Consider the following 21,437-nt stretch of genomic DNA (forward strand, 5'->3'; position numbering starts at 1 on the left):
CTTCAATGAGATAGAAAGGCTACTATTACTAAATATTTAATATTTATTAATTTTTATTCGGTCATTGACTGTCATTACTTACCCTCCAAAGTTCTTTTGAGCAATAAGTCAAAACGGTTTTTACCTCTGCAGTTGATTGACGACAAGTACTCAAGCCATTTGGACTCTGTTGGAGCTCATACTTAACTAAGGTAAGTGAGATTCCTATGAAAAATTGAGATTGAAAGCTGGTTGTTGGTATTCGTGTGGTTTTGGATTGGTCTAAGGCTACACTTTGCATTCACTCTGGAAAAGACACCAAAACCAATTTTGACCATATTATGCCGCACAATGAGGCGTAATACAAACGGTAATTTTTCTTTTTTGGGAGGGTCCTAGATGTTTTAATTGTAGCGTTTTCTAACATTTTTCCAGGGAAATTACTTTTCATTTCGCCTTGAGATGTCTCTGGATATTTCTAAGCTTCTACAGTGCTTCTCCCAGGAACATATTAAAGGGAACAGGCAAATCGGTTTCATCAAAATGGTGTTAAATCGCCACCTAAAATGACTCATTACTTATCACTTGATAGCATTTAACTTTCATAAATATCATCGGCTACTAATACACACACACCAGAAACGGATCTTTGTGTTTTCAAGGTCATCACAACCCTGAGGGACGCTCGCGACAGCACACAAGGAGGTACCTTGGCTTCCGCACTACAACTCCCAGAAGGCTCCGCGGCCAGGAGGCCGCTTCCGGGCGTGCGTCCCGGCCCGCCTCGGTGCCGGGGGACTCGGGAGCGCGGCCGCTGGGCCAGCGCGCGGAATGTGCGTGGCTTGAGTAACGCGGCTGACTGCTGTGGCTGTTGTCCTGGCGCGGACCCGGCGCTGTTCGTAAGCGCGCTTTCCACTCGCACTGCCTGTGGACCCACCATGAGGCGCCTGGGCTCGGTGCAGCGGAAAATGCCTTGTGTGTTTGTGACGGAGGTGAAAGAGGAGCCTTCCACCAAAAGGGAGCATCAGGTACCGAGGAGCGCGGGGCCCGCGGGGCGGCCGCGGGTGGGCTGCTCCCCGCGGCGCGGGCTGCGTTTGAACCCGGAGAGGGTTCCCAGGTGCGGTGGAGCCGCCCTGCAGACTGGGGGCGGGGGCGGTTTGCAGGTTTCGCTGGGGCGGTCTAGGGTACGGGTCTTCTACGCCCTGAGCTCAAGGTTCTTGTACCTTCTTAGATGCAAGGGAGGGAATCTGCGGGAGGATTTTTCTGATCTGGCGATTCAAACTTGCCATCGCATGGAAATTGAAAACCCGCATCTTAAATAATGTTCCTTTCTTCTTAGGTTACCATCTTTTGAGGAAAATCCCTTAAGTAGTCGTATAGTCACCGCAAAACAAGCTTTCCTACTTTTCACGAGTGTGGTGTCCAAGTGGAGATTTTAGAAGACTTGGTTCACCTGTCCAAACCTGGGAACCGATGACAGTGTTGACAACTAACCTAAATAGGTCACTAAAGATCAGACCTCGTGTATTGTTACCAGTAATTAACTACTTGATTCTAATTTTGGTGTTCCCATCTCAAGGTTTTCTATTCTCGCAGCAACGTGTTTTACACATAGAGAGGGCCCTTAATAAATACTGGTGAATGATCCTGTATCAGGATAACTCTTTAATATATAGTAAAGTCCTTGATAGCAAAATCACCACTTATCGGTTGGGTGCTTCAACTCATCATACAAAATCAGCATGTGCATTTAACTCCACCTCCACTTCCCATTAACTTCGTTCACCCTGGCCTTCTTGTCTCCCAGGCTAAAAGACTTTTAAGGCCAAGACTGCTGTGTTATTGCTAGTCCCAGTTTTTAGGACCTGACACATGGCAGGCTACTGGATAAACCCTGGTGTCATTTCATGCCAGTTTTCCATTTACCTTGATGCTTTTTACCTTATAACATCTCACTGCCACCGCTATTATAGTTATTAATATTTTACGCCCTTATTGCACTAAATTGTTCTTTCTTGCCGCTGAGAATGATCATCATTATTCTTTCCTAGTCAAAACCCCACAGTTACTACTAAATGTCTGTAGCAGTCGTTGTCAGGCTTTTATTTTTTAAGCCCTAACAAACTTAATTCATACGAAACAATGTCATCCTGAATAGTGGTTCACTCTAGCTGTGATTCTCAACTTTGTATGTTGCGGGTGGGAGGGGAGTAGTAAGGATTCTCATTAATCAGGCCCAGTCTTAAAGTGCCTGTTGGGCCCACAGTGAGGTGCCTGAGCTCAGTGCAGTGAAAAATGCCATGTGTGTTTGTGACAGAGGTGCCTACTTACAGTGACATATCTGTTCTAGCAAAGTCTGTTTCATCCTGTGAACATACCAAGCACAATCCTGTCTCTATGCTCAGGCTACGCACTCTGCCTGGATCACTTCCAGGATTTTAAAAATTTGGAATCAGAACTTCTCTATGAAATCTTTCATCAGCTTACTTATCCTAGCGATTTCCCCTACCAAGAAATTGTAGAGGACCACTCAATTGATACTAGCTATTACTTTTTATACACACATGCCTTCTGTTTCCAGTCAGAGTTTAAAGACTTAAGTGACAGAGAAGGAGAACTTTGCGAACCCCTTGGTATCTTATGCTGTCCTTTGGACATGTCAGTAGCATAGAGTGGTAGGTAATTCATTCTTATGGAGGGGATATTTGTACTCATCAAGAACTCCATAAAGTCATCTCCTCCCTAGAATCTTTGATAAATTTAAACACACACACACACACACACACACACACAGAGCAATTGGGCCAAACCTTGGTCCTTCTGCCACAGGTTAAATTGATATCCTCTGATACCAATGTTGTAAGTTACTGATAAATCCCTAACCATTCAGTTTTATCTTAAAAATACTGAATCAGTACCCGAATGGGGCTAATTTCCTGTTTGCCAGACTCTGAAACAGTACTTCATTTATTAGTCTTAAGCCTATCACACCAGTATGTTTATATTGTACAGTGTTTTTTCACATTATGTAAGGTGAGTGTTACTTCAGATAATTTAGACTATAAAACAGTGGCATAGTCTTTCTCATAAATGAAAATAAATTACAGATAAAAAGCTGATAAGGATCCTAGAAACTGTCTTTTCCTCCATTCTTGATACTGTTTTGGCTTGTCTTCCTGACAGTAGAAAAACCGTAAGTTAAATATGCAAACAGTTTACTACTGATAAAGCTGAAAGGGTCCGCATTTGTTTTTCTCCTCAGCACTTATCATAGCTAACATTGTACTATACATTTTGTTGCTGTTGTCATCTCCCTCCTTAAAATGAACCTTCCACCAAAGGCAGGTCCTTTTTTGTTCATCTCTGTCCCAGTGCTGAGAACAATGCTTAACCCATAGGAGGCATTTAGCAAATAATTGTCAAGTAAATGACTGAACACACTTAACACCTGTGCTAGGGATGCAGCTCTGCATAGGACATGGTTCCTGGTGTCAAGCTTATGATGGATAAAGAAACGTGAATACAGTTGACCCATGAGCAATGCCACGGGTTAGGGGCTTGGATCCTACAGCAGTGGAAAATCCGAGTATAACTTGTGGTTGGACCTCATATTCGAGTTTCCTCCATAACCAGGGTTCTGCATCCAGGATTCAACCAACCTTGAATGTGTAGTACTGCAGTATTTACTATTGAAAAAAAAATCTGCATATAAGTGGTCCCATGCAGTTCAAACCTGTGTTGTTCAAGTCGACTCTGATTACATATCTGTGGGGAAAAACATGTATTGCTATGATAGCGTAGAAGGGGAGTGGGTGATTTGTAAGAACATCACAGGAGAAATATTTTGAAGGATAAACTGGTGATCATCCCTTAGAACTAGTGAAATTAAGAACTTCCAGGTAAGAGTGTGTGCGAAGGCATAGAGGCTATTTATCTTAAACCAGTTTTCTCTTTCTCTTTTTTAAGCCATTTAAAGTTTTGGCAACTGAAACTATAAGTCACAAGGCATTAGATGCAGATATACACAGTGCGATTCCAACAGAAAAAGTGGATGGAACATGTTGTTATGTTACTGCCTACAAAGGTAATATAAAACTGTACTACAAATATTACTTAATTTTCTTAGTCACTTAAACTATATATATCTGAAATGGGGCATTGCTCTTCATAAACCCTTGGAAACCTAAGTATAATAGGAAAATAATAAAATCACAGTTGGTATATTATACTTATTATATCATTGTATCTTTCTCTTGGGGGAAGAAGGAAAGATAACTAATATTTACTTAATACCCATTAAGGGCCAGACAGTATGATAAATGCTTTATATGTGTTATCTCTAATTTGCACAATAAGCCTCTCCATTTCACAGAAACGGAAACTGAAGCTCAGAGAACATAAATAATTTGTTCGGGACCATATAATTAATGAAGGCTCAACTGGTAATGGGGTTTATCTGACCCTAAAGCTTGTTCTCATTCCACTGATCCCAGTGCTGATGCCATTGTTTTTACTACTATTGGCAATGTCTCTAATTTATTTCATTTTAATGTACTTTAAACTCAAATAGAAGTTGTCAACTACGTTAAGGGAAAAAAGTGCATTGAAAAGAGAGAAATAATCTTTGTGATTTTTTTTTCCGGATAGTGAAATTACCTCTCAATTCCAGCAAGAGAAATAGAACAGTTAAATGCATATTGGGCACATTCTTTATATCAGGAAATCTCTTCTGAAGTGCATCTTTTTTCATGTTTAATTGTGATAAAATGCATATGACATAAGATTTACCATGTTAACCATTTTTAAGTGTACAGTTCAGTGGTGTGTGCAGTTCTCATCGTTGTGCTGCTGTCAACACAGCCATCTCCAGAACTCTTTCCATCTTGCAAAACTGAAACTTCATACCCATTAAACAACTCAGCATCCCCACCTTCCAGACACCATTCTACTTTGTCTCTAGGATTTTTGACTACTCTAGGTAACTCATATAAGTGGAGTCTTAACAGTATTTGTCTTTTTGTGGCTGGCTTATTTCACTTAGCATATTGTCCTCAAGAGTCATCCATGTTGTAGTACATGTCAGAATTTCCTTCCTTTATAAAAGGATGAATAATATTTCATTGTATGTATATACCACAAGTTTGTATATACTACATAATTGTGTGTATATACCATTCATCCATCAATGTGTACTTGGGATGCTTCCATCTATTGGCTCTTGGGAACAGTGGTGCTATGAACATGGTGTACAAATATCTGAGTCCCTGCTTTCAATTCTTTGGGGTATGTATCAAAAGATGGAATTGCTGGATCATATACTAATTCTTTTTAAAATTTTTTGAGGAACTGTCATACTGTTCTCTGTAGCAACTGCACTATTTACATTCCTAGCAGGACTTCAGAAGGGTTCCAGCTTCTCCATATCCTCACCAACACTTGTTTTTTTCTTTTTTTTTGATAGTAGCCATCTTAATGGGTGTGAGTGCAATGCATTCTTTTATGTTTACTTGTGAAAAGAACAAAAGGTCCGTTCAACAGAAATGACAATGTAGTTTTAATCTGGTTCTTCATATTATGTATTGGTATAGCTAATGAGTAATATACAGTGCCTAAACCAAACTTTAATCAATAATTTTTAAGATAAATCTCTGATTTATATATTTGAAGAAACTAAAAGATTTTTTTAGACTTATATTAAGAAACTTCAGTGTGCATCATATGTGTAATCATGTATAATGGTGGCAGTTAAACAAGATTGGATTGCTAAAGAAAACGTACAGAACCCAGAGTGACAGTGCTTGCAAATTCACAGTTTATTACAGGTAAAGGATAGGCAATGCAGCAAAGGCATTAAAAGGATGCGCATCACAACCAAAGACTCTCTCACAGCAAAGGGTCTGGTGAGACCAGGTGAAAGCTTCTATGGTCCCCTGCCCCGACTCCTCCCCCACCTTCCTGACAAATCCAGGCAGGACACACTTTCTTAAAGCAGGGACCACCACTGATATAGGCAGGGAACACCTCAGAAACCGGGAATCTGAAATGGAGTCTCAGCTGGGGATTTTTATATTTTGCTGGTCATGAAGGCACCTTTCTGCTAAGTAACCAGCCTCGACATCAGCCCTCTAGGAGTCTCACTGAGACCAGGTGCAACTCATTAGCCTCACTGTTGTCAATAAAGAATGCTGGCACCCGCCCTGAAACTTCTCAGATCCCTGACTGTAAAGCATTGTTATTCATCAGTGTTCCGTGCCTTGACCCCAGGGGTCAGAGCCATGCAAAACAGTTTAGCCTCACTCCACATTTTTGGGAATTAACCCTCATAGCACATAGTTCGGTTTCAGGGAAAGTGTGAATACAATTTTCTGGTTATGTTTCCATTTAGTATAGAGGTAGCTTTGGTTTCTCACAATTGCTAGTTTCTAATAAAATATGGCTGTGGAATGTCCTTATGAAGGAATCACATTTGCTTTTTATCTCATCCCCATCACTCTTTAACCAAAGACTTAAGTCTTATACATCAGGTACTGTTAGGTAGGATGTCTGTTATACTGCATATTTCCCTTTGTCTTCCGGGTTGCTTCTCTTAGAGGAGATGACTCCTACTGTTTATTGAAAAATTTTATACGGAAATGTCTTTCAAGATAAATTTTATTGTTTGCGTCTTAAAAATTTTTTTTCCTTTCATTATTTTTTTAGGTCAGCCATACCTTTGGGCTCGGCTAGATAGAAAACCTAACAAACTAGCAGAGAAAAGGTTTAAAAATTTTCTACATTCAAAACAAAACTCAAAAGGTTAGTGGGTCCTTTTTTTTCTTTTTGTTTTTTAAAGCTTTTCATGATTTAAGTTGAAATTTTTGGCTTATTTCTTGCTATGGTGTTCTATATATTATATCCTTCTTTACAATTTAAGCACTTTGGGAAAAGAAAAAATTATAATTGAATATCTTTATATGTAAAAGCATATTCTTGAAAAATATTTCAAAATATTTTCCTAACACTTCTGTGACTCTTCATTGTAGCATGTCCGTTTTATTAAAACATACAAATTATTGTGTGTGTATATATATATATATACACACATATATATATATATAAAATGAGTGACACATTTTGGTTTTGTCTACCTAAGAGACAAATGGGTAATTTTATAAATCAGGCACAAATCTCAAAGGATTATTAATATTTTTAATTATTACAGTAGATGCCTCTAAATATTATATAAGTAGATATATACATTTATTGTTATATATCCACTCATTCATACACATAATCTTTATATATTTATATTCATAGTGCATTAAAAATTTACCATAAATCACACATGCTGGAACATTGGTTGCTTTAGTTAGACTGTTACTACTGTTACAGATAGTGGTGGGTTCAAAATTGAAAATTTAAAGTGTTAGTACCTTAACCCTGAGAAGTAGTCACATTGTGGTGGTAATGAATGGAGACTAATTATATGGTACCTGACATTATGGGGTTCATTAGCTGTTCCCACTTTGAATTTGTTCAGTGTTATATATTTTTTTTTAAAGTATCGCCACACATAAGATTATTTAACTCTTTTAGAATTTTTTTGGAATGTTGAGGAGGACTTCAAACCTGTTCCAGAGTGCTGGATACCAGCGAAGGAAATAGAACAATTAAATGGGAATCCAATGCCTGATGAAAATGGACACATTCCTGGTATTATACATTCAATTGGAAATTACAGAACTTAATTTTAACATGGTACTTCATGGTATTTATCTGTATAGCAAGAATTTTCTAAGTCTAATTTAACGATACTAAAGATGTTTCATATCAAGAACGTCCTCTCAAGTTTAGAATCTTTTCTCAGGTGGACCGTTTACTACCTGTAGTCTGTGAAGATTAATAAAGCATTGAGTGTGGGAATAGCCTTGAAGTGTTGTCAGGATGATGGTATGTTCTAATCTGAAATGGGATATTAAGCCTTTTACTTTTTAGACTGGGGATAACAATATGTATATATTTTTTGCAAAGATCCTAGAAGACTGTCTCAAAGGGAAGTGAAAATAGGTGTCTCACAGTAGTTTTTCTGGAGATGGGAAAATTTTGCAAAAGTGCGCTGAGTAGAAGGATAACTCCAGATTAAAAGAACCTGTAATGTGCAAAGTACTCTTTGATTCTAGTAATACAGAAGTGAGGAGGATCAGAACCTTTATCCTCGATGATCTTTTAGACAACAGGAAAAATCTACCAATAATAGTATGATTTAAGAACTAAAAGGAAATAATACACAGGGTACAGTTGGAGAAAAGAGGAAGAACTCCTAGTTCAACCTGTGGTGGTTAGAGGAGGCGTCTAAGGAGAGTGGACATTGAAACTGAAGCTTAAGAACCAGGAAGTTAGTTGGCAAGGGAAGGGAGAAGGTCAGCTTAGGCAAACTCCCACAAAGGGGAGAGATCATGGAGTCTTTGAGAAATTTTAAATAACACCTTACTGTGACTGGAATGTTTAGAGTGTATGACACTTGAAGCTATAAAAGTGGAGGCTGGCAATGTGGAATGGGCTCAGATCTTAAAGGGGTTTATATTCCATCTGAAGAAGTTTGAAATTTATCCTGAAGATGATTATTAAGCAGAGCTACAGCAGAACTAAATTTAAATTCTTGAAATAGAATTACAAGGGGTGGGGAATTAGAGATAGTAGATCAGCAAAGAGGTTATTACAGTCATCTGGGCGAATAATGAATGCCAAAGATGTGATGGTCATAATAGTGTTTATGCCCTAGTTTGTCTTCTTTTTTTTTTTTTTTTTTTTTTTTGGTAAGGAATTCTCCACAACAAAGAAGCCTAATCTGGCATCAGTAGTTAGGAAGGGAATAGCAGTAACAATCAATAAATTGTTCAATAAATACTGGAACAATACAGTAAATTGCGGAACACTTGCATCTGTCTATTGTCCCTGAAACTGGAGAGAAGGTAGAGAGAAAACTTAATTTAAAAAAAAATTTTAGTGCTGTGTCTTAGAATGGTGCTCAGTTCTTATTGAAAATGTGAATTTTCTATTAAAAGAATGCTGGGTGCTCTGAAGTGAATAATCAAACAGGTTAATTCCTCAGCAGAATCAAGAATGAGACCTTATGATTAAAAAAAAAGATTATAATTTACAAAGTAGTAAAACTGCTAACATTTCCACTGATGTTAAAAGTGATACCTGTGTGTGATAGAACATCCAGAAAATACAGAAAATTTGCAACAAAAATTAAAGTTACTTTAGGTCTTAATCCAAAGAAAAACAGTGCAATAAAAAACACTTCCTTCTTTAAATGATAGGTTGGGTACCAGTGGAGAAAAACAACAAACAGTATTGCTGGCATTCCTCTGTAGTAAATTATGAATTTGAAATCGCCCTGGTACTGAGGCATCATTCTGATGATCCTGGTCTTTTGGAAATTAGTGCAGTGCCACTCTCAGATCTCTTAGAACAAACACTGGAGCTTATAGGAACCAATATTAATGGAAACCCATATGGTGAGTAAATCCTTTTTCTTGCTTAGTTACAGTAGTCATTTTTAAAGAAAACTTCCTAGGTTCAACTGAAAAAAAATACACACTAAAGAAATGACTAATAAACTTGGGTTATTTGTTTTGGTTTTTAGATTCCATATATAAGTGAAATCATACAGTATTTGTCTTTTTCTTCTCTCATTTAGCATAATATCCTTTAGGTCTATCCATGTTGTCGCAATTGGCAGGATTTCATTCTTTATTTATGGCTGAGTAATATTCCATTTTCTGTGTAGGTGTGTGTGTGTGTGTGTGTGTGTGTGTACACACACCCCATATCTTTATCCATTCATCTGTTGATGGGCACTTAGGTTGCTTTTCATGGCTAGGTAATTAGTTTAGCATTAATTAACAGCTAGGAGTAAAGTAAATAAAATAATTAGCAATGAATAGCATATCAAGCATTCGAATATATACCATGATGGTTTGAGTACAAGTCCTGAGGGCACTATGGAGTATTGTTAAGGGATGAACACAGACCCAAGGTCATTAAAGCTGGAATAGCAAAATCCTATATAGAGATCAGAAGTAGACTGATTGGCAGGTGAAAAGAATCTAAGACAGTAATTATACAAGTTATCAGATACAGCGTGGCTGTTTGGTAAATACTGAATGATAGTTGAATGTGGCTGATGGTGTACATACAGCAGCAGTTGGTGGACTTTCCTATAAAAGCTAGATAGTAAATATTTAGGCTTTTTGGGCCATATCTCTGAAACAGGCCATAGAGAGTACTTAAATGAATGGGTTGGCTGTGTTCCATTGAAACAATTTACAAAAACAGGCGCCTGGCTGGGTTTGGTTGAAGGTCATAGTTTGCCAATTCCTGGTATAGAGCACACGAAGGTGGAATTTAGATTTAATGGCATAAGGTGCCGACTCTCGAGTGAGGGCACTTGTCTCTCTTCAAGGAATCAAACTTTTTGGTAAATTTATTCCTCAATGTTTTAGAGGCTGTTTTTAATTTGGAGGGAGAAATTTCCTCATTCTTTTTGAAACTTCTGTATGGCTAATGGCAGAGTTTTACAATTTTAGGGTTAGGAAGCAAGAAGCATCCATTACATCTTCTTATACCACATGGAGCATTTCAAATAAGAAATCTACCTACTTTGAAGCACAATGATCTGTTGTCCTGGTTTGAAGGTTGCAGAGAGGGTAAAATTGAAGGAATAGTGTGGCACTGCAGTGATGGCTGTTTAATCAAGGTAATGGCAGAAAATAATTTGTGGGATTATGTCATTTTATCTTCTTAAAGTAGAAGTGGCACTAAAATGCTCTACAAATTGCAGTAATTCTGATATGTAGTAATTTAATTTCTTCATCTCACATGCCACCATCTTTATATGATAAAGTTGTGTTTCCCAATATGTATTTATTCTGTGGGGCGTTGGTTCTTCTAGATGTGCTTCAGAATTAGAGTGATAAAAATGTCCGGAAAACCCTGCATACTATGTATTGCCTTCTTGGAAATTCATGTTGAACATTAGTGTTCTCTGAGACATCTGTACTAATAACTTAGTTTAACGCAGCATTTCTCAAAGGTACCTGATTATAGAATTTGTTGAGTTAAAAGAGTGCCAAGGTGACAGTTTATACAGAATGAATTCTTTTACACTTTGCGCCCTTTCTGTCTCCTGGACTTGTCTGTTTGATTTCACATAGGTTCTCAAATGTTGAAAACTGGACCCTAGTCCAGTTTGGACCAACCCCAACTCCAAACAATTCACTGAAGCCAAAAACTTAGACATCATTTTTAACCCCTCTCTCCATCACTTCATACATCCAATTATCAGTTCTAAAAGATTCTCATCTATTGCATCTGTGTACTTCTTACCAATTGGCTGTTGATTTTAATTTAAAACAAGATTCATGCTTGAATTATTTTATCACCCTCCTCAGCGTTATCTTTCAGTCTTTCCCTGTCCTGTCCATGCTTCACAAATGAATGAGAATACTACTTCCCTGCTTAAAAGTGTTCAGTGACATTAAGATTTTTCACGATCTGGCCCCTGCTAAAATTTCCAGAACTCTTTACCCCCATCTCCCAAACACCCACACTGTATATGTTCTTAACCAAACGCAACCAGAGCAAAAACACAATTCTATCACATGATATTTCTTTTGGTTAGAATGCCTTCCGCCCACATTTTTCAATTGGCTAACTTCTGCACTCAGCAACAGACTCTATTATTCATTACATTTTTATGGAGCCCCTGATTATGTTCCTGGCGTGTTTCCAGGTGCTGGAAATAGAGTCAACAAAACAATGTCTCTGCCTTCATGAAGCTTACATTCTAATGGGGAAGATAGACAATAAGCAAGTAAATATGTAATATGTCAGGAGGAGAACAGCTATGAAAAAAAAAAAAAAAAAGGGTAAGATGACATGGAGCCTTAAATAGTGCCTGGGAGATAGTAGGCACTCAAAAGATTTGTAAGTGAATGAAGATAATACAGGCTAAAAGCTAATACCCTTTTTTTTTTCTTTTCAGGTCCATCGCCATCATCTTGGTTTATGCTGGCCAATCCCAGATACTTATATGAATTCAAAACCAGTTATTATCAACATGAATCTGAACAATTATGTGTATGCCTTTGATGCTAAGTGTTTATTTAATCACTTTTCAAAAATAGATAATCAGAAATTTGGTAGGCTCAAAGATATAATACTCAATGTATAAACTGGAAATGCAATTAAAAACCAGCTTCTTTGTTACTATATTTCAATATTGAATACTCTGCCATGTTTAGAAGGTAAAAATATCTCAGAGTTTCTATTTATTGTTCAGTGTCTAATATAGCAACATGTCTTCTAGCATTTGAAGAAATGAATTTCCCACCTGCAAATATCTATTCAAAATTTTATTGAGAAACAGCAAGTGAGTTTTAACCTCTGGAATTTAAAATATAATAATAAGCTGCCCAGCTTGTACAAAGGTTGGATTCAGTCCATTATACATGGGTGGTAGCATAAAAGACAAACCAACAATTCTGGACCATTTACTTTAAAAATTAAATAGTTTTTAAGCTGAATTTAATATTGCTAGACATTTAAGAAAACTTATGGCTCAACTTCATAATGTATTTTTATCTATATATATACACACACACACACACACACATATATAATTTGAGAATATGTAAGTATATATAAAACCCCAGTTTTAAATGTTTAAGAAACTTAAAACATTATGAATGTATAGGAATTCACCATAGCTCATTGCCTATTTGACAGATATAACTTATCCTAAAAGTCTTCAAAAATACACTTTTCTAATATGTTGAAATTTTCATATAATTTTATTTACTAAAAATTCCAGTTTAGGTAAAGGTACAAGGTATTGGGAAGGAAATCATGTAGGTCAGAGACTTGCCTGATTTCCAGATGGAATTTTAACTTATAAAGTTAATAAACAGTTAAATAAAACTATAGTTAGAGGTGGCCCTTAGTATATAGGGAAATTAACAGGATTTTCCTCCTCTTCATCTTCAAACTGTTCAGAAGCAGCAACAGGACTAGTTAATTCAACTCCAAATTGTTCAGAGAGCTTTTTTAACTTCTCTTCTAAGAGAATATTTTTTTTCACTTCTTCTTTGTAATTATACTTCAGGTCTTCGATTTCTTCAAAAAATGAAGGATCAAAATTTTCCAGTTCTTTTTTCAGCTTTTTTATTTCCTCCTAATAAGAACATATTATCTTTAAAAGGTATATATAGGAAAAAATACATTCTTTCTTTAGGTGTGAACTAAAGAGATTTAATTACAAACAAACATGAAAGCCAAAGTAACCTGAATAGTCAAATATACTTATACGGCAGAATTATTTTCTTAAGATTTTATTAATAAGGTTTCATTGTACAGTGTAAGTAACTAACTTGTTAACTGTCAAATTATTTGTTCTCTAAGTAAGTTATGTCCTGGTCTTGGACTAAAATTTATCAGCTCTTAAATCAGAGGGGATTTAATCTTTCTCCAAAATAATATTAAGATAGTCTCAGTGAGGCAATCAAAAAACTTGGCTATTCACAACATGGAAGTTATTTTGGTTAAGATTCTTTGGTTAGGCTTTACTTGTATTTTCTTTACAAATATCTAATTTTCAATGAATAATGGTCACTTGTTATAAATATATTTATGATCAGGTAAACTGTTGGGCTTCTGCCTGGCTAAAAGTTATGCATCTGGTAAAGAAACAATTTGAGCTTTAATGACCATGTAGAATAGCCAGTGATCACTAGTGAATTTTCATATTTATGCTTTTTTGTTCTGTTTACAGATTCTTAAAGAGATAAAGCATATCAAATATCTTTCTTTAAGGGAACTATTCCTGAAAAGAATTTCAAAAGGAAATAAAAGACACTGTTCCCAATGTGACCCAAAACTTAGGAAAATATTAAAATAATGAGCTATATTTGTGACAATTAAAAATAATTTACTCTTTAATCCTATTTGTCTCAATTTTTTGATAGTTCTGTTTTAATAAATATTTTTTAATACAGTCAGATGAATATAATCAACTTTGTAATATCAAGGTTAAATGTAAGTATAAAATGTGATCCCAGGAATATTTAGGATACATACTTAAAACTCGGTGATCATAAAAACAGTTTTCAACAGCTGTTTGTTTTCACAAAACATTTATAAAATAGTTACCTTCAAATGCTGCTTTTCTAGATCTGAGGTTTTGAGCTGTCTCTCTAGATCTTTGACCTTTTCCTTTAGTTGATCAGGATCTGCCTCCAAAAAAGTGAAAATTAGACTAAGCTTTTCCCACTCTGAATAAGTTCAAGATAAAGGATTTATTTTAGAGGATAAGGAGGAAACTTATGAAACTAGAGCCTGGAAAATGTTGTCTTTTATGGTTGAAACATTTTTCAGGCTGTGAATTCTGTATGCTAACCTCTGTATCAGATATTATAATTCCATAAGCAGACAAAGAGAAGAGGCATATGTTAGGTGTTAGAAGTATCGATCCAGGTTCATTCTTTACATGGAAGAAACCATTATTTTCAGAGAAAAATTCTAGAACCAAGAAAATTTGTTAGGTGCTACTAGTACAACATTAGAATAAGTAGACTGTTAGGGAAGGGGCTACAACCGTAAGGTGGCCAAATGCTCCTGTTACCCAACAGCTTTGACTATTCCATGTACTTCAGTGCGTATTTACTGTAATTATTGCGTTGGCCAAAAAGTTCGTTTGGGTTTTTCCATAAGATGTTATAGAAAAACCTGAATGAACTTTTTGGCCAACCCAATACTATGTGAAAAATGTTCTGGGCAGGATGCATAACACAAAGATGAACAAGTCCTGATATTTTGGTAGGAAAACAGAAAAAGCACAAGGGCTTTAGTTTAATTTATTGATTTCTCCCAGAGTTAACATATCTCTAATTTTATAATGAGAATCAATGGGCAATAGGATTTTTGCTTTAATTGCCATCTTTGCTAGAAACATACTTTCTTTAAACTGCATATAATGTGTCATATGGTCATATTTTACAGCCACTGAGGGGTAAAATTTTTAAAATAATGCTGAATTTTGAGAAAATAATGGTCAGCAAATACATTTTCATGGATGGGACAGGAAGCATTCTATTAAGGTGACCTTGGAATGGTCCTCCAATTACTGTAAGTTGGAGACAGATATTTTCCTCGTACTTTTCAAAGCTTCCCACTGCAGAAAGTACTAATGATTTTTACAGAGTTGATTCTTGATCACTGGAATGCTATATTGAGTTGTCTTAATCAGTGGGATGCTATATATTACACAGATTGGTAATTAAATTATGCAGTAAAAGTGATTATTATGTATAGCACTTTCCAAAAGTTAGCTTAATGATCACGTATACTTAAATAGTGCTTTAAAATTTCCAAAACAGTTTTGGTAGGATTTTGAGCCTTAACAATCTTTGATCCTCATTTTTAAATAGGAGATGAGGAAATGAGGGTTCAGAAATTCCCTCTCAGGAAACTGAGGTTTAGAAAGAGAACTTGCCTAACATCAACAGCATTAACCGCTCTTTGGTGCTGTGTCTGGTTTAGTACACCAAGCTGGCTGCTGGAAGAGATGTTGTCAAGAGAGGTTTACCTATGTACTTCTAGTCACCAAGAGAGGAGGCAGTCTACTGGTCAATAGCAGGGAATGGCAAGAGGCTTTGGAGTTTCACAGATTTAGGCTTCATCCTGCCTCTGCCCCTTCCTAGCTGCTTTGAATCTGTTTAACACAGGTAGAATGGAGACAGAGGTACTCAAAATTCAGGGCTATAAGAATTAAATTATAAAACGCTTGTAAAGCATTTAGCACAGTGTCTGGTACGACTCATACATGACAGCTTTAATACAAAGTAGCAACAAGACTACTTGGTAGGATATTGAAAAGCTATGTGAAATAGTCAAAAACTGTTCAGATATAAATTAGTATAACCCTTTGGAACAGAATTTGGCATTTTCATAAAAGCTATCAAATACAATATGCATACAAACAATCGATTCTTATTATTCGCAGTAGTTATGTTCTATAAAGTCAACATGAACAATGAATTAGTGAATACTGAACCACTGCTCTTAGGGAAAATAAACCTACATACACATACATCTCACATAGATTTCATAATCTTAAATCCTGGAAACAACTCATCTTGGTAGGTTCTGTTTTCTTTGTTTTACAAGAGAGAACAAGGTTCAGAAGTATCAAGTGACTCCTGAGGCTGCCCCAATAACAGGCATCAGAGCTGAAATTTAAACCCAGTCCGGCTGGTCCCGGAACCAGAGGTTCCTGCCCTGTGCAGCAGTGCCCCCTGTTGTCTCCTCCTCTGGTCATCCTTGTATGAGAGCTGAAACAATGCAGAGCATCACCTTGCTGAATCTCATCTGGGAAAGTGTGGATCATAGAACTTAAATTTTTCACTGCTCTGTGTGTATGTCTGCAAAAGTACCACACAGTACTGATTTGGGGTTACAAGTAAATTTTACTGAGTAGGTGAATATGCAAATACAGAAACTGCAAATAATGAGGATCAACTATTCACTGTATGTGTGTCCACACATATACATATATACGTTACATACATATGTGTATATGTGCATACCTATGCACACAGGAACAGCGGAATGATTAGTAATCACTTCGGAATGCAAATGGAAGGGGGTAGAAGGATAGACTTTTTTACTTTGTAAAAGGAAAAAAAGGATATAGGCAATGTTTACTTATACACATGTAGTTTTTAAGTTAATAACAAGATGAAAGTAACATTTAGAAGAAAATGTTCAAAGGGCTTAAAAGGGCCTATACTGAGAAACTGGAAGCAACAGACCTAATATTTATTACTTAGCATTGTATCATGGTTAAATCCGTAACATCCAGATGGAATACAAGGAGAAAGACACTTGAATACTTGCTACTCAATATTACAGACAACTCAAAGGGCTCAATGGGAATACTGTTTCATGGAAGACGGAGACAGCTTTAAAAACTTAAATCAAGGATTTGATTTTATAAAAGGAAGACAGTTATCAGAAATCTGTGAACAAACAAGAAAGGCAAACCCTAATTCAAAAACTTGGGTTATCTAACATGCTATGAGTGTGTTAAAAAATATACTACCGGGTATGGTGCTTTCAGGTCCATTCTGGTCTTTGTTAACTTCTATCTGATGGATTAATTCTTCTTTTTCTTTTTCCAGCTGACTATTAGCTAATCTAGAACACAATGATCATGTGTTAGAAAAAGACAGACAGACACTGCTCCACAAAATACATGAGCATTTCTTTAATTGTGTGACGTCCAGTGCTTAGAACTTGCTGATATTTATAAAGGTAAACATTTGTCCGTTTACTCTTCCTGCTGCAATGCTACCATTCTCAGGGATCAGAGAATCAAAATCCTTCATGTTCTTAAAATCTGACCTGATGTCATTTTCAAGAGTAGTTTTTCTCTTGCAGGGAGGAGCCTCACAAAAGTACGCTACACAGAGCCTTGGAAGATTTTTTTTCCTCATTTCTATTAACATTTGCCTTTGGAAGCTAAGGTTTAATATATTCTATGCTATTAAGAAAGTTTAAATTACAAACTTGACACCTACATTAAGATCTGGTTTACCCTTTTTTTTAGCATCCATTATATAAAAGAGTGATTGGCATTAGAAGGATGAAATGAGGCTGAAAAACCTATTAGGCAGCAAGGTTGAAAAATCTTAACTCTCTAGATATAGCAAACGTGGTTATATTAAAAAATAATTTTTAAAAAAGAGTCATATGAACAAATAATATACCTAAGAACTTGAAGCTCCCATTGAAGGCCTTGCTCTGTTTCATCACCTTCAGGAACATGTTTGAGAATCTCAATCTTTGGGCACAATGAAAAGTTAGAAGACAAAGTTTGACATGGAAATACGAGGTTTTATAAAGATACTTTCAATGAAGCATAATTTTAAAAGTTGAGTTTTCAAAAGTTCACATTGCACATCTATGGTGATCTATCCACTATTCATTCAACAATTACTTATTGAGGAACTACTGCATGCCAGGCATTGTCCTAGGCACACTGGATACAGCAGTGAAAAAAATAAGCAAAATCCCTTCCTGCATGATCCTGTGGTCCTTACATTTTTAGTGGGGGAAGACAAACAGTGAGCATGTGATGTGACTGGATAACACTTCAAGATGGTGGGAAGGGCTATTAAGAAAAATAACCTAGGGTAAGAGGACAGAGTGATGGAAAGTAGTATAGGTTTGGGAGGGTCTGAGGAGCTTGCATTTAAGCAGAGACATGAAGTGCGGGAGTGAGCTATGAGAATATTTGGGTAAACAGTATTCTAAATCAAGGGAAACAAAAGCAAGGCCCAGAAGCTTGAATGAGTTTGGTTTGTCCCAAGGATTGAAAGAATGTCAGCATGGCTAGAGCACTATGAGTGCTGGAGAAAGTAAAGGTGAGGCTAGAGAGGAAACCAGATGCCATACCATGTAGGTCTTTGCAGGCCATGAAAAGAACTTAGGATTTTGTTCTGCGGTAATGGGAACCACTGGAAGATTCTAAGGATGGGACTGCTATGATTTGCTTTATACCTTTAAAAGGATTACTTGGCAACTATGTGGAAAATAGGTCAGGGATAGGGAGAAGGTGAAACAAGGCAAGAGCAGAAGCAGGGAGACCAGTTAGGAAATTACTGCTATTCAGGTGTGAGAGAATAGCTTAGACTAGACTGGCAGTGTTGGAGGTGCTGAGACATCATCAGATTTGGGATACGTCTGAAATAGAGCTGACAGGATTTAATGAAAAAGACGCGGGGTATGAGTGAAAAGAAAGGAGTCTATGATCCAAGGTTTTTGACTTAAATAGGTGAATGGTGGGGCCATTCACTTAGATGGTCCTTGTAGGAGAGGAATTAGTCCAGAGTTCATTTTTACCTACATAAGACAATGCCAAGGGGTGGTTTGAAATATGATGCATTATTTTATCACATAAAGAAAAATGACATTACTTGCCTGTTGCTCAAGTTCTTCCGTGTATTTCTTAACTTTTTGTTCCCTCTCTGTTGCTTGTCTTACAAGCTGTTTAAGATCAGTAAGGCTTTTAGTTTTTTTGGCAATATCAGTTTCCAATTCTTTCAACTTGGTTTCATACATTCTAAAAGTATAAAGGAAAAAAAATGGTGTAGACGTGGAAAATAATTTCTCTCATTGATTTAAAAGCCAGTTCAAGTTACTGCACTAAAAATAAAGAACATCTTATTACACTGTTTCTTCTAGTCAAATCTTTTCCTACATATTTACTTAGCATTAGGTAACAGCAAGGGATAAGTACCCCTAACTAACAGGCCAATTAAATAGAGGATTTAGATGTTTCCCAAAGTTATAACAAGGATGGAGCCTGAATTTTACCACTGTCAAAGATTAAAATCAATACCTTTTTCAATCACAAAACGAAGAAATAGAAATTAAATTAATAAGAATATCAAATTCTGTATTATTGAATATTCTTAGGAAAATACTTAGAGATAAACTAAAGCATTTAATACACACACACGCGCACACACACACACACACGTAGGAGGTATCCAGGTAGAGCAAAACCAAAACACTGCTGGGAGAGGGAAAAGAATGTGTAAAAGCAGGGGTAAGAAAACTGGCATAAGATGCGGGAGGGATGAAGCTTGTAAAAATCTAAATAGATTTGTAAATTTTCAAGAAATTATCAATAGTTCAAAAAAAAAAATCCAGACTTCAAAAGAAACTTCTAAAACACTGAGCCAAAATGGTTTTACAAACCCATCATACCACCTTAAAGGAGACAATGCTTATAACATTCATATTTTTCCAGAGAGAAGAAAAGAAGGAACACTTTGGCAACAAAATCAGGTACGGACAGGATAAGGAAGGAAAATTATTATCTCAGTATTACAACAAAATAATATAATTATTATCAAAGAGCCTGTGATAAACCTTAGGAACCTAGATTAGAAGGCAACGCTCTTAACCTGACAAAAGCTATCAAAGTGGTGAAATATCTGAAGCTCACTCCGTCATTCAATTCCCAGCTCTAAATGCCACCCAGTCAGAGAGGCCTTCTCTGACCACCCTATCTAAAACAGCTCCTGCATCACCCCGGCCTGTCTCAGCAGTCAGTACTATAAAGCTGGATGTGGAATAGATGTTATTAGTTTGTTGAGTAAATAACAGAGCAACTATAAAGATTTCAGCATAAGCATAATGGTTAATGGGTACCAAAAGATTATCTCCAAACCACTTTACCGAACTGGGTGTCTAATCCCACCTGCAGACTTTAGTACTTTTTTTGGTGGATTTAGGGAGGCTTGAGGCCAAAGATCAGAAATAGCCTTCTGTCAAGTGCATTCTACTAGGACTTAGTTTTTTTTTAAATGTGCTTACTGAAGGCCTACTCTATGCTCAGTTACCTGTACAGTTCTCAGACGAAAAACACATAAATGATCTAAAGGGCAAAGTCATCTTCAGTTATGGTTAAATCTCATCACCCCTTCAAATATTTATAAACTTTATAAACCCTTTTCACATTAATAATCTTTTCTGCAGCCTCACAGAGCCCTTTTTTAGAAAAGAAGAGGACAGGGATTATCATTTCCACAGCTTTAAAAAAACTTAAACTCACAGAATAACTGTAATTTACTTAAGGGCATAGTGAGAAATAGGTATTTCTAAGCCCTGGAAGCTACCTGGCTCTCTGAAGGAACCTAGTCAAAGCAGGCCTTTTAGAAATACATCTAACATAAAGCAGAGTCTGGCATGCAGCAGGTACTGAGTAAATACCTGCTGGATAAATACATCTCGAAGCAACTCAAAATTCTTTGAGTCCATGTGTGATTGTAGAAGGAAATAAAGGACCAACCAAGAAATCAACTGATACGGTTGCTGGTTGAGAGCCTCTGCTGGAGTCCAAGCAGGCAAAAGAAGACCCCTTCTCCCCTTTATACTATCACGCATATTATTTCATTTAGCCCTCACACTAGCCCTCTGACAGAATTAAGAAACAGTTATGGGGGAAGAGTAGATTCTGAGTACTCTCAGTATGATGTTAGGACAGGAACCAAGGACCCTTCTCCAAGGCTGCCTGGCCACCTGGGCCTTCTTATCGACCTGCAAAACCTTTCTCTTTTCTCCTTAGACTTGTCTGACGGGGGCAAGTGAGTGCAACAGGCCCACTAGGGGGCGTGCTGTAGCCTCACGGGGCTAAGATTCCCATCCCAGCTGCAGTGATGGGGGCTGCCAATCCACATCAAGTCCATTCTAAACAGCAGGTAGATATCCAAGGGGATACTGAGATGCACAGACAGAAGGAACTCTAGGAATATGGTAAAATAAAGATGTGTTTGCCTTCTGAAATGGGGCCAGTAGATGTCAAGAACACCACTTCATACAGGATGACTTTATTGGGAAAGGACGTG

General features: G+C 36.8%; 2 protein-coding genes across 8 annotated transcripts in view; one reads left to right on the forward strand and one right to left on the reverse strand.

Moving 5' to 3' along the window:
• Window positions 1-751: 751 nt before the first annotated feature.
• On the forward strand, window positions 752-12,793 carry RLIG1 (RNA 5'-phosphate and 3'-OH ligase 1). 2 transcript variants are annotated; one of them, XM_068561776.1, is made up of 7 exons: window positions 752-1,007; window positions 3,946-4,063; window positions 6,679-6,774; window positions 7,555-7,671; window positions 9,285-9,482; window positions 10,554-10,723; window positions 12,011-12,793. In XM_068561776.1, exons 1-7 carry the CDS (start codon window positions 918-920, stop codon window positions 12,197-12,199), a joined length of 978 nt encoding a protein of 325 aa, XP_068417877.1. In that variant the 5' UTR covers window positions 752-917; the 3' UTR covers window positions 12,200-12,793. The 2 variants fall into 2 exon arrangements, with proteins under 2 accessions (XP_068417877.1, XP_068417878.1); XM_068561777.1 differs by lacking the exon at window positions 12,011-12,793 and adding an exon at window positions 11,759-11,955.
• Window positions 12,794-12,799: 6 nt separating this feature from the next.
• Window positions 12,800-21,437, reverse strand: part of CEP290 (centrosomal protein 290) — a 94,632-nt gene continuing 85,994 nt past the window's right edge. For all 6 annotated transcript variants that reach the window (XM_068561771.1, XM_068561770.1, XM_068561774.1 and 3 more), the window contains exons 49-53: window positions 19,003-19,144; window positions 17,790-17,863; window positions 17,123-17,217; window positions 14,173-14,252; window positions 12,800-13,198 (exon numbers count right to left, since the gene is read on the reverse strand). In XM_068561771.1, coding sequence (XP_068417872.1) covers window positions 12,965-13,198; window positions 14,173-14,252; window positions 17,123-17,217; window positions 17,790-17,863; window positions 19,003-19,144 — 625 coding nt within the window. In that variant the 3' untranslated portion in view covers window positions 12,800-12,964. The remainder of the gene's footprint in view (window positions 13,199-14,172; window positions 14,253-17,122; window positions 17,218-17,789; window positions 17,864-19,002; window positions 19,145-21,437) is intronic.

This window comes from Eschrichtius robustus, chromosome 13, assembly GCF_028021215.1.
Source record: "Eschrichtius robustus isolate mEscRob2 chromosome 13, mEscRob2.pri, whole genome shotgun sequence".
Classification (NCBI taxonomy): domain Eukaryota; kingdom Metazoa; phylum Chordata; class Mammalia; order Artiodactyla; family Eschrichtiidae; genus Eschrichtius; species Eschrichtius robustus.